The sequence below is a fragment of the Benincasa hispida genome, chromosome 7, assembly GCF_009727055.1.
Source record: "Benincasa hispida cultivar B227 chromosome 7, ASM972705v1, whole genome shotgun sequence".
Classification (NCBI taxonomy): Eukaryota; Viridiplantae; Streptophyta; class Magnoliopsida; order Cucurbitales; family Cucurbitaceae; genus Benincasa; species Benincasa hispida.
This window is the reverse complement of record NC_052355.1, coordinates 13,012,898-13,026,285: the sequence shown is the minus strand read 5'-3', so window position 1 is coordinate 13,026,285 and position 13,388 is coordinate 13,012,898. Positions and strand designations below refer to the sequence as shown.

The window sequence follows — 13,388 nt, the reverse complement described above, 5'->3', positions numbered from 1 at the left end:
TAAGAAAGAATTTGGTCTCGGGCTATCTCCTCAACAAGGTCAGGTTTACTCAAAATATAGGAGTAGACCTATATACCCTTACCAAAAATAATTTATTCGTAGGAAAAGGTTATGCAACTGAGGGAATGTTGAAATTAAATTTAGACCTTAATAAAATGAAATATTCTATACATATGTTGTGTTCTATGCATGTTTGGCATGTTAGACCCTGTCATGTGAATAAGAATTTAATTAGTAACATGATTAGGCTGGAAATGATACGTAAATTATCCACGAATGAATTTGATAAATGCGAGTATTGTAATAAGGCTAAAATTACTAAAATTCTGCATAAATCTATACTTAGGATTTCTAAGTCTCTAGATTTAATTCATTCTGATTTGTGTGAATTTGATGGCATCTTTACTAGGAACAGTAAAAGATACTTCATTACTTTTATTGACGTCTGCTCTGATTATACTTTTGTATATTTGCTGAAAAACAAAAATGATGTTTTTTATGCCTTCAAACTTTTTATTTATGAAGTAAAGAATCAGTTTAATAGAAAGATTAAAAAACGTCGTAGTGATAGAGGAACTGAGTACGACTCGGACAATTTTAATGAGTTCTTTAACTCGCATGGAATAATACACGAAAAGACTGCACCTTATTCTCCTGAAATGAACGAAAAAGCCGAAAAGAAAAATAGAACTTTAGCTGAGCTAGTAGTTGCTATTTTACTTAGTTTAGGAGCCACGTCTTTTTGGTGGGGTGAAATCATCCTTATCGTGTGTAATGTCCTAAATAGAATCCCAAAGTTTAAAAACAAAACTTCATCTTACGAAATTATCAAGAATAAGAAACGAAACTTGTCTTACTTTAGAACATGGGGTAGTCTAGCCTTTGTAAGAATTCCAGACCCAAAAAGGAGAAAGCTAGCTAGTAGAGCTTACGAATGCGTCTTTATAGGTTATGCCTTATATAGTAAATCCTATAGGTTTTATGATCTAGTGAACCAAGTGATCATTGAGTCAAATGATGTCGATTTCTTAGAAGATAGATTTTCTTTTAAATCAAGGAATAGTGGGGGCTCGGGGTCAAGTGGTCTAACCCTAGTTAGAAAACCTAACCCTAGAGAGGAAATCGACCTAGAACCTAGAAGAAGCAAAAGAGCTAAAACCGCCAAAGATTTCGGACATGACTTCCTGACCTATAATGTAGAAGAAGATCCTAAAGATCTGAAAGCTATCCTATCCTTAGTAAATGCCAACCTATAGAAATAAGCTATAAATGATGAGATGGATTCACTTGAGTCAAATAGGACTTGACACTTAATAGATCTATCACCAGGTTGGAAGGCAATAGGGTGCAAATGGATCTTAAGGAGGAAACTTAGACCTGATGGAACTGTTGACAAATTTAAAGCTAAGTTAGTAGCAAAGGGCTTTAGACAAAGAGAAAACATAGATTTCTTTGATACCTTCTCCCCTGTCACTAGAATTACTTCAATCTATGTCCTATTTTCTCCCGTTGCCCTTTATAATCTCGTAGTACATCAGATGGATTTAAAGACCGCTTTTCAACCAATTGGAGAAAGGGTTTCGACTTATTAGAGTAGTTTTGAGAAGATGATAAGAGTTATAAAAGAAGTTTTTGAGAGAGAAATGAAAATTTGGGAGGAAAATGAGCTCGAGCCATCATATGTAACTCTTTTCAGTAACGTGGGCGAGATTTTTTTTTAATTTAGTGCCCATTTTTTTATTTTTAAACCCTAATTCCTTTTTTTTTTTTCAATAGTGTGACTAAGCTTCATGCTATAACTAAATGTTTTAGAAAGTAATATTTGTTGTAGTGCCAGGTCATAAAAAAGGTTGAGTTAGATATTTCTAGCATGACTCATGCTTCGAGGATGATGTCGAAAGGTTAAATTTAATATAACTATACCTCTGGTAGCAAAGTAGGTACATCATACAAATAAGACATGATAGTTATATAGGGAGAAGTATGTCTTTTCTAATACTCAAACTGTCTACTTGTTACACATACATTCTTTTTTTACTTTTGCATGTGTCGTGTTACACTACATCGGTGTATAGATCTTATCATCTTATAGATCACATTCTTCCAGTAATTACAAATTTATGATTGTTGTCCTGTGAAGGTCTGATACACTTTTTCTCTATCTAAATTTTGGTCTCAACATATATAATTTTTGTAGGTTTTTAGACACATAATTAGTTTTTAAAGTTCCTATGCAGTTGTTGGAGTTTCTACAAATGGGCTACCAAAAATAAACTTGTATTAGTTTTTATTTTTATAGATCATAGCTTAAAAAATATCAATTTGCACCTCTAAATTTTGGAGGTTATATCAATTTAAGGCTTAAACTAATAATTCTATCAATTTAAACTCTAAACTTTTGTAAGTATATCAATTTATAGCTTCAATTACAATTTGTTTGGATAAACACTTTGCACGGCATACTAATAATTTTATCAATTAAACCACTAAACTTCATAAACAAATCAATTTAGACTCTTAATTATAATTTCTTTTGAAAATTATTTTTGTCAATCCAATATTTAGAGAAGTTTATGTGAGCAATTTTCTACAAATAATCTTAATAATGTGTCTAAATTTCCCTAGATTATCTGAATAATGTATGTCTAAAATTAAATTCACTTGTGAAATTTTAGGAATTTGATAGAACTATAAATTTCACGTGATATTTTGAAACAAAATTTGAAAGATGAATTGATACATTAATACAAAAGTTTAGAGTTTTAAATGGATACAATGATATAAATTCATACACTCTCCACTTTATTAATACCCATTATGGCATATAATCTCATAATCCATTCTCATTCCAATATTGTATTTGATATTTCTTTTTGGGCTCTTTGAATTATTATATAACAATTATTTCAAGGGCAAAAAAAGGAAAAAGAAAAAAGAAAAATGAAAATGAGAAGAACCAAAAGGTAGTAGATATGTCTAATGTGTATTGAATAAATTCTTTTTGATAATATAATTGTATGATTTATTCACATAAAATTTTTGTAACTTTAAGTATGATGATATTACTCCTAATCAAAAGTTTCCCATTTTGTTGTCACTACAACTGATTCAGAATTCCTTAAAGCTTCCTTCACTATTCTCAAACATTGTTGCTTTGGCTGCAAAGTTTGCTTTCCCTTTGTAGTGGAAATAAAATCTTCATTTGAGTTTGCATTTCCATTATTGGTAGTGAGAGTGATACAATATTGTAGCTTGATCATGTCAAGAGTTTCAATTTGCTTTTGAACTTCTCTCACCTTTTCCAAATAAAAATGATTTAGTTTGGAAATTAATTATAAAATTGTATGAGATTTGTGTGTTATTGTGTTTTGTTTCTAGGAACCTTTCGAAAAAAAGAAAAAAAACTCATAGACATTAATAGACTTCAATTAGAAGATAAGACGATTAAAATTTTGTTATTTTGTATAAATTGTTTTTCTTATTTTTCTATCTTTGAAAGTCCCCTTAAATATTGCTACCAAATGATTTTTTTTTAAAAAAAAATTATTGTAATTAAAGTGTAGAGTGCATATCAAAGCTCAGATCTCGAGGTCGATACTACAAGGAATATGCCAGTTAAGTTATGCTCTTGTTGGTCAAATGATTTTTTTTAAATAAAGAAAGAAAAACAATAATGAATGACTAAATACATTTTTAAAACCCATTTGAAATAATCGATTTGAAAAAAAAAAAATACTTGAAATAGAAGGTTCAATAATAAATTAGTCTATAACTTTAAAATTCACGTCTATCAAAAACTTTCAATATAGTATCTAATAAATCTTTCAAATTTTTGTTTTAAGACTAGATCTCTTAATTTTTAATTTTATATTTAATAAGAATTTAACATTTCTTATATTTTTAAAAATAATTCATGATTCAATAGACACAATACCCAAAGTTTGGGATATATTACAAATAAAACTCAAATTTAAATCAAATAGACTTATTAAAATTTTAAAATTTTGTATATATTAGGACCATTAGACAAAAGGTTGAAGATTCATAAACTCTATTAAACATTTTTAAAATCTAGAGATCTATTACAAAAGAAGAAGAAGAGAAGACGTATTAGACGATAAAAATTTGAAGATTCACGAACTCTATTAAACATTTTTAAAATCTAGAGATCTATTACAAAAGAAGAAGAAGAGAAGACGTATTAGACGATAAAAATTTGAAGATTCACGAACTCTATTAAACATTTTTAAAATCTAGAGATCTATTACAAAAGAAGAAGAAGAGAAGACGTATTAGACGATAAAAATTTGAAGATTCACGAACTCTATTAAACATTTTTAAAATTCAAGAATCTACTAAAAAAATAAAAGTTTATATGTGTGTAAATGTTAGTTATCCAAATATTTATATAGATTTTTGTGGTTGAAAAGTTGCCACAAATTTTTTAAAACACAAGTATTTTGAAAAGTAAAAAACTAATTTTTAGTACAGTTTTTAAAATCAGAAATAATAAATAAATAAATAAATAAAATAAAATAAAATCATCATGAAAAGGGCCTACAAATTGTGAAAAGAACTTGAAAGATTGAGTAGAAGGGTTTGATTACCTGTTCTCTTCTTTGTAGTCTCAAATCTCCCACAACTTCAATTTCATCTAATTGAATCAATTTTCTCATAAGCAATTCAGTCAAATCATCCACTTCCTTTTCTGATACTCTCCCTTCTTTACAAGCTTTCACATGAAAAGATCCAACCTATCAAAAATAATTGAAAAAACTCGTTTTGAAACTGAAAAATCGATCCCTATAGTTTGGAGAAAATTAGAATTTAGTCCCTATAATTTATAAGTAAAATTTAGTCATATGGTTTGATAAACTCCTCTTAAATAATCCTTACAGTATGGACTATTTACGAAGATTTCATCAAAGGGTAATTGCTTTGGATAATACTTTCAAAGATAATAATTAATTGTACAACAACATTTCTGAAGAAATCCAAGTATAAAAAAAGTCTATCAGGTGATAGACTCCATTGTTAGACTTCTACCAGTGATATGATCTATCACTAATGACCTCCACCAGCGATATGGTCTATCACTGATAGATTTCGAAAACAAAATTTAAATTTTTCTATGTTTGCAATTTTTTTTGCATTGTGCTATATCTGCAAATATATTGGGTTTGATTGCTATATTTACAACTGTTCTTTTTATCAAACCATAAGACTAAATTTTTACTATTAAAATCATAGGAACGAAATTCTAACCTTTTTATTTCAAACTATGAGGACCAAATCTATAATAACCCTTCAAACTTGATATATACATATACATTATACATACCTCTTGGGAGAGATGATTCACTTCCAAGTTTATTTCTTTTAGCAACTTTGAGGACTTTTCAAACTTTTTATTACTAAGCATTTCAAGGCATCTTCTTTCCTTGCTTAAAATGTCTTCAATCAACACAATTTTTGAGCCATTTTTTACTCTTGCAACATCTAGATAAGCTTTTGAATTCCTTTCTTTGTTTTTGTATATTAACTTTTGCTCTTCTGGGTGCAACCCAGTTGGTTCTGCCAACAACTTTTTTAATTCACCTACAAAAATGTTGCATTTATTTAACAACACTGCAAAAATAATAATAATAATAATAATTCACCTGCAAAAATTTAAATTTTGCTATGTTTGTAATTTTTTTTTTGCATTGTGCTATATCTGCAAATATATTGAATCTGATTGTTATATTTACAACTGCTCTTTTTATCAAACCATAGGACTAAATTCTCACTACTAAAATCAATTCCTTATATTATAACTCAACAATATACATTTTAAAATAATATGAAATTATCCCATTTCAAATTAAATTGACGGAATGATTATGCTCCTAAATTTTTAGGCTCAAAAAAACCACCTCTTAACTTACAAAATTTACAATATTATCCACCATTTTTTTATAAACATTTCAAAACTACATTTAGAATAGAATTCACTATAAGACGTTGAAAAAAAGTTGAGATGACCTAGATGATATTGTAGTGATCTTAAAACATAAATTTGGAGTATCGCCACACCTATTCCAAGTCACAATTTTTATTCAATCTTCTAATAAAATTCTACTCAAAGGATAATGTTTGAAACATTTATGAAAGATCAAGATAATATTGCAATTTAGCCTGAATTTTACCCAAAAGGGGATTTATTTATCTAACTATTTTTAAAATGAGCCAAAGGTAAGTTTCAACCAACTTTATCTAATCCAGAATGTCTCATACAGACATTCCAAAATAGAAATGTTATACAAATGTTTTACTAAAAAACTTCGCATACAATCATAGATGCAAGAATTTCTTAACATGGCAAAATATATGTTCAATATATGAAATCATACACAAAGAATTTACATTTATCACTGAAATTAAACAAATAACTAATGAAGAACTCAGAATCATATTCACAACAAAATGAACAAATTCAATAGATGAAAAGAAAAAAGTGTTACCAAAGCTTGCATGGGAATTGATTTGAATATGATGGTAAGAAGAGCCAAATTTGACCTTAACTTTGATAGTGGGAAAAGAAGGATTATTTGAATTCAAATCCCTCATTTGAACCAACATTCCTCCAGGCCTAATTTCCAATTCTGAAACTCTATGGCTTTGATTTTCAATTGAAACCATATTGATCATATAACCTATTGATTTTTGCTGCTTTGATCAATATTTCTCTCTGTTTTCACACTATTTTATTAAGAAACAAAGAGGAAACCCATAGGAAGAAGAAAGAATCTTTGGGTTTGCCAAAAGTTCAATCATGGAATCACAAAAAGGAACTCTGTTTTTGATTCATTGCTTTACAACAAAGAACTATGAGAAAGTTTTGAGATAGAGAATATGGGAATGTGAAGACAAAAGGGAAAGTGAGAGAGTAATGGCTACAGAACAATTTTTAGTTTGAGTGAGGGAAGGAAGAATCCAATTTTAATAAAAAGGGAATGAGAAAAAAAAAAAAAAAGAGACATAAATTGAGTTAAATAAGAGATTTGAATTAAAGGTATAGAGATTTTTAAAATAGAAAAATAAGAAAAATTATTTATACAAATAGCAAAATTTAGTTATAGTTGTGATAATGTCTATCACATATAGACGTTGTCTATCAATGATAGAAATTGATAGATATTGAAAGAAACCTATCAATGTTTATCAGTAATAGAAACTAATAGATAGAAGTCTATCAGTGTCTATCGGTGATAGAAACTAATACAAGTCTATCATTGATATTATTAGTGATAGAAATTGGGTATCATTGATATAAGTCTATTATTGTCTATCAATATTTTTATTTATTTATTTATTTTGCTATTTCTATAAATAGTTTGGTATTTTTTCTATATGTGAGTTTCTCTAAATATATTTTTAAGGATTTTTTTTGTTTGCATTAGGTAAAGAGGGGGAAAGTGGAGCAGAATTATTAAATCCACCAGAAATTTCAATTAATTTGACAAAAAGAGGGAGAAAAAAAGCAATAATCAGAAGTTGAAAATTGGAATGAGAACATGAAGCCAGCTCTCCAGCTAAGAAAAATCTTCATACAGTTGGCATCTGTCTCATTTTCAAAGAGTCATCTTTCAGGGGTATTATTGTCAATTTTACAATTATTTCTAACTATTTATTTGGTTAAGAAAACATTTGTGGTCCCCAAACTTTCGTAAAGTAATAATTTAATCTCTAAACTTTAACTAGAAAGTATCTAATCTCTACACTTTATAATTTGTAATGATTTAGCTCCTATCATGAAACCTATTAGTACGATTATTAATGAAATTTGTTACAAGTGTAGATTGATAAAATGATCAAGAATTAAATTTATTATAAATTATAAAGATAAAATTGAATGTAATAAAACTTGACACTTAGTTTTGATGAAAGTATAAGAACTAAATCGTTACTTAATTATGAGGGAAATTGCAAATATAACAATCAGATTCTAAGTATTAGCGCAGATATAACATAATGTAGAAAAATGACAAATATGGTAAAATTTAGATAGCCTATTGATGGATCACATTGCTTTACTGGTAAGAGTCTATTAAAGAAGAAGTCTAACAGGACAGACTTTTAGTTATTATTCTAAAAATGCAACCCATTGTAATTACCCTAATTATTAAAATTCAAAGACTAAATTGTTATGTATTTGAAAGTACTAAGATTAAATCATTACTATCTAAAATTTAGAGACGAAATTGTTAATTTTATGAAAGTTTAGGGATAAAAAATTGTTGTTTTACCTATTAATTTTTAGTTCTATATTTTCTATTTTTTAAAAGCTTCGACAATGAGAAGAGGTTGAAGATTTAACCAAGTGTCATTGTATGAAGAATTGAAGATCATTTCCCATTTTGAATCCTTCTAGATTTAAATAGAAGCTAAAATACCATTGCAATCTCCATTCCAAAGGCCAAAAACTTTCTTTATTTTATGTTCCTTACATTCTTTGTAAGATTAAGCAATAAGGTCCATTCTATTTTACCCTTTTATATTATGGGGTTCTACTTGAAATGTCTCTAACAACCATTTTATTTTACTTATATGGATTGTTATATTAGTGATTTAGTCCATGTAAATTACAATGTCCAATGAGAATTAGAAAGAAGAATTTGTCAATATTTCTTTTCTACCATAGTTTCTGTAATGCCTTGAGAGCACTTTAGAAAGAATTTCAAAGTAGAACTGAGAGGGAAAAATACAAAGTTGAAATATTTACAAGAGATCTCTATTATATTTTTCTTTGGTTATAGTTGAATCCATGGAATTAAAAAAGATTAAGAGGGTATGTGGCTCATGGGTTTGGAATTAGGGGGTTTGGCATTTGAAGCCAAACCATGTTTGGGCTATTGGAATAAAATTCTCACGATTAAGAAACCGAACTCATGGGTTTGGAATATATATTTTTCTAATGAATGTCATAGGTTTGAGAAATCTCCTATCTCTTATCATTTGTTGTCGATGACCGTTGGCAACTGTCAGCTGACTTTGGTGAACGATCAACTGTCTTCATCATTGGTAAACGACTAAGAAATAGGCAAAGAAAATTAGATTACCTAAACCCATGTTTGCGCCTCAAAACACAGGCATTTATGATTCCCAGACTTTTGAATCCCTCAAATAAGCCCCCAAGCATTTGATTCATAGGTTTTTTATTCTGCCCCAAATACTCCCTAGATGTCTGGCTCACATTTGAGTAATCTAGTCATCTTCTATATATAGAGTTTAAAACTTTATCCTTCCTCTATAGTGAGAGTACTTTTAGAATGTGAAGTTTAGAATTCATGATCCTTGTAGAATGTGAAGTTTAAAATACAAAGGGTCTCCTCAATCGCATCACGATACTTCTCTTGGTCCTCTGTCTTTGCCAGATGTGTCGACACTCATGTGTCACCACTGCACTGTCTACACAAGTGGGGTCACAATCTACTATCTCAAAGTTAGATTGTGACATCCTCCCCCACTTAAACTGTCATCCTCCTCGATGACAAACTTAGGGTACAATCCACTTTCAACCTCGTTGGGTAACAACACTCTTTTTTGGTCTCATGAATGGGCTATGAATGGTTTTGTCAGTCAACATCTCCCCAAATTCTATGCCGTGATTGAAGATAGGGTGATTACTGTACAAGATGCTTGAGATGAGCGCAATGCTGTGTGGAACCCCAAATTCCGTAAACCCCTATTGTCTCACAAACAAAATATCTAGACTCAGATTACAAATGAATAGCCTCATCTCGACCCGAATGTTGGGAAGGAACAGGTTAAATGAATGCTCTCGGCTAATGGTATCTTTAGTGTCAAATCCATGGAAATCTTAATCTAGGATGCGTCTCCTATTTCTATATCGTTGGATGTTCAATCTCTTTAGTTTGCCTTTCTAGCTAAAAAATACATCTTCTTCTTTGTCTGGACTCTTCTACACAGGCATAAATACGAGTGACAATTGCCAAGTGCGCTCACATAACATGATGCTCAAGTCGAATTGGTGTGTATTGTGCAGGAATGCTGAGGAATCCGCTTAACATGTTTTCTTGCAATGCTCCTACTCCAACTACTTCTAGAATAGGCTTAATTCTGCTGCTAAACACTATCTACCTACCTCTTTGGATGATATGCTATATGTTCTTACACATATTAAACCCAACAGCAAGAAGAAAGTCACATGGAGCAATTTGATTGGTGCCTGCTTTTGGTGTCTATGGTTGGAGAGAAATAGAAGGACCTTCAAAGATGTGGGCAAACCTCCAAGTCACCTTTGGGAAGATGTGCTCAACCCTACCTTTAGACTACTAAATCTAATCTCTTTTGTAACTATGATGTTGTTTGTATAACTCTTAATTTGATGGCTTTTCTCTAGCCTCCTTCCTTTTTTTTTTTTTTGTTTGTTGGTGCTTTGACTCTATTTATTGTCTTTGTACATTTCTCTTATTGATGGATTTCTTTTTTATCAGGACATGATGAGGGCGTTAAGAATGTATCAACCTGGTTGAGATATTCGAGTGCATCTGTTGATCCCTCGACATTAGATCTTTTTCAAAAAAAAAAAAAGAAAAGAAAAAGAATTGATGATATTTGTATCTCACCCCAACTGTTGGCATGTAGAATTTAGGTCATTACTTTAGGATAATGGTGTAAGAATAAAGATAAACTTTGAGACTTACCCAATTTTAATGGGTTACGTTGTTATGTTTGGGATCATCAATCATTGATTGATTTCCATCTTTCGATGATGTTCGTCCTTCTTTAACATCTTATTCAAACGTTTTAGCATCTGGTATAACCTTGATGTGATGTGAGAGCAAATTTACTCTTGTCATCCTCTTAATTTCCCTTTGGAGGACTAGTTAGAATGGCTAATTGTTATATGACTATTAGAACCTTCCCGATAGCACTTTAAATATGCTATTTAATGTCCTCAATTCAAGTTAGTTTGTTACTCTTATGTGCTTTACTATCTATTTTGTAAGAATTGAATAATTCAATATGTTACAAGCGCTTTGGAAGAATAATTAAGGATCAAATTGGGGTTGACAAGATCGAAATAAAGTAATCAAGTCAAGAAATAAGAAGTTCAAGCCAATAGACTCAAGAGGAAACGTCTCAACCCTAAAAATGGGAACAAGATGTTGCTCCAGGAGTTCATAAGCCAAAGAAGTCGAGGCTAGAATATCTAGAAGTTGTCTATGATCCAGTTTGTAATTGTTACACGTGATTAGAATCAAATCGTTAATGTGGAGACATGTGATTGAAGGTATCTTGTACAATAAGTTTGTATAAGATAAGACTACAAAGTATTTAATCTCTCTTAATACCTTAATTAATGGAGAAGATTAATATTTCACAAAATGATTAAATGTGACTCGATCTTAATCCTGAATAAGTTATGAGCTCATGTATATGAAGGCTTGTCATTTGATTTGCATGACTAAGAATGACTATGTAGTTAATTCAATAAGCCTAGCATAGGGACTTGACCACATAGAGAGCAAGAAAGATAATTTCACAAAATAGAATTAACTTCTTCCCATACAAGGTAAGGAGATGAGTAGTTTATGTATGTTATGATTTCGGGACTTGAATAGTGGCGCAAGTTAATTCAATAAGCCTACCATAAGTACTTTTTTTTAATCAATAATTGTAAATCCTTTGTAAAAGAAATCACAAAAATAAAACCTAAATCAAAAGAGCATTAAATTGTCAAGTGGCGCAAGTTATTTTCTCATCAAACTAGTTCAACTTTGTCTCCTTTCTTACAAAATGTATGCAAGATTTTAGAACCAAGTCCAAGAGTCAAAAGCGGGCATCAATATAGAAGAATGATAAATCATATTCTCTTAAAACTCATCCGACTGCTACACAAAATCATCTATATTTGGTCTTTTATAATTCTAAAGCCTAGAAATTAAATCTAATATCTCCCGAGAGATATCTCCAACCAACATCCGATCTCTTTCTATATAAGAAAGCAAACCTATCAAAAGAAGATAAGTCAAATTTAGCTTTAGATTTAACTCTTATAATACTGTCAATAAACAAAAACTAATATTATAAAATATTGGATTTGCTGAATTCTAATGTGCCCCAAAATCCAATTAATGAAAAAGAAGTGAAAGATATATTATCATAATTCTTTCTGCAGGTTTTAAGGAAGTTGGTGAGGCAAAAAAAGTTTCAGGTTTTAAGGAACTGAACATTTGAATTGTTCCATGCCGAAACACCTATAGAATCTGGTAAAATTTCTCATTACAAGTGATCAAGATAAACCAAATTTGAATAGAATACAAATCTCTGTAACACAGGGATTATGCGTTATTTAATCTTTAGGACTCAACGTCACATGAACAGAATCGATGTTTAGGGCATTGCAAGGCGATAATTCGAAGAAACCCAGAGCAAGTTAAAGCTGAAAGGGATCAATGGTCACAATGCAGGAGATGTTAAATCAGTTGAGGGAAAAGATGGAAGAGTCGCAGGTTTCTCAAGAGGTCTGAAAAGATCAAGCCCTAAAATTGGAATCTCGAATCCAATCTCTGCAATTCCCTTAAAGAACATTTCTTCTGAAACTACACAAACGACCATAAACCAAAAAACGGGTAATTATTAACCGGTGAAAGAGAAAGATGAGAGTAAAATCAAGGGAGTTACCTTATCCCAAAAACCGACTGAAAACTAGTAGGAAGCGGGCGAGAGTTTGAGGGAGAAAAGAAAATTTGGACCATGCCTATTTTGCCCATCTTGGCCTTAAAGGCCGAGGCCATGGCCAAATGGGCTGTCGCGACCATTTCACCTACCTCGCCTTGGAAGGTCAAGACCAAGGCAATTGGGATCTTATGACCATTTTGTCTTCCTCAACCTTGGAAGTCGAGGCCAAGTTGAGGCTGAGGTCAATAATTCCTCACAAGTATCCAATCTAAATCGGCCCTCCATTCTAGAACATCCATAATGACTCATATCTATCCCTTTAAGTGTTCGATATTTAAATAGGTAAAGGAAGTAGATTCCAAATCCTAAAGGGATATGGAAGACTCCTGAAATCTATTATAAATAGAGGATGACAGTCGTACTTTGCCTAAAAACTATTTGTCTTGACCTTTGTGCAAATACTAAATTAAGCATTGGAGTGTCTGTGGTAAATATCATACCCATGTGTTAATTTTTAATTGTTTCAAGTAACCTCTTCTGAAAATTATAAATTTATTATTGACAGCATGTAGATGATTTCGCTTGTCGAATTTTTCCATCAACAAACTCCATTGCAATAATTAATCTCTAAACTTAATATTCAAAATTTGATTTCAAAATACACAAAAACACGAGAAAAAGCTCTATTCTAGTGTCTA

The 13,388-nt window shown here is 30.6% G+C and overlaps 1 protein-coding gene and 1 long non-coding RNA gene across 2 annotated transcripts; both read right to left on the bottom strand.

The window, feature by feature from the left end:
- Window positions 1–2,825: 2,825 nt before the first annotated feature.
- LOC120081151 (BAG family molecular chaperone regulator 1-like) lies at window positions 2,826–6,885 on the bottom strand. Its single transcript, XM_039035833.1, has 4 exons — window positions 6,504–6,885; window positions 5,342–5,598; window positions 4,608–4,754; window positions 2,826–3,296 (listed from the first exon to the last, which is right to left on the bottom strand). The coding sequence occupies exons 1-4, from the start codon at window positions 6,688–6,690 to the stop codon at window positions 3,069–3,071; spliced, it is 819 nt and encodes a 272-aa protein (XP_038891761.1). The 5' UTR covers window positions 6,691–6,885; the 3' UTR covers window positions 2,826–3,068.
- A 5,332-nt stretch (window positions 6,886–12,217) lies between these two features.
- On the bottom strand, window positions 12,218–12,983 carry LOC120082009. Its single transcript, XR_005483014.1, has 2 exons — window positions 12,694–12,983; window positions 12,218–12,611 (listed from the first exon to the last, which is right to left on the bottom strand). It is a non-coding gene; the product is annotated as an uncharacterized LOC120082009 (long non-coding RNA).
- Between the last annotated feature and the right edge of the window lie 405 nt (window positions 12,984–13,388).

Coding starts and splice junctions, on each gene's coding strand:
- LOC120081151 (XM_039035833.1), bottom strand. CDS start 6,690: ATGATCAATATGGTTTCAATTGAAAATCAAAGCCATAGAGTTTCAGAA. Junction 4,755..5,341: donor TGAATCATCTCTCCCAAGAG/GTATGTATAATG, acceptor TATTTTTGATAG/GTTGGATCTTTTCATGTGAA. Junction 3,297..4,607: donor GACTACAAAGAAGAGAACAG/GTAATCAAACCC, acceptor TATTTGGAAAAG/GTGAGAGAAGTTCAAAAGCA.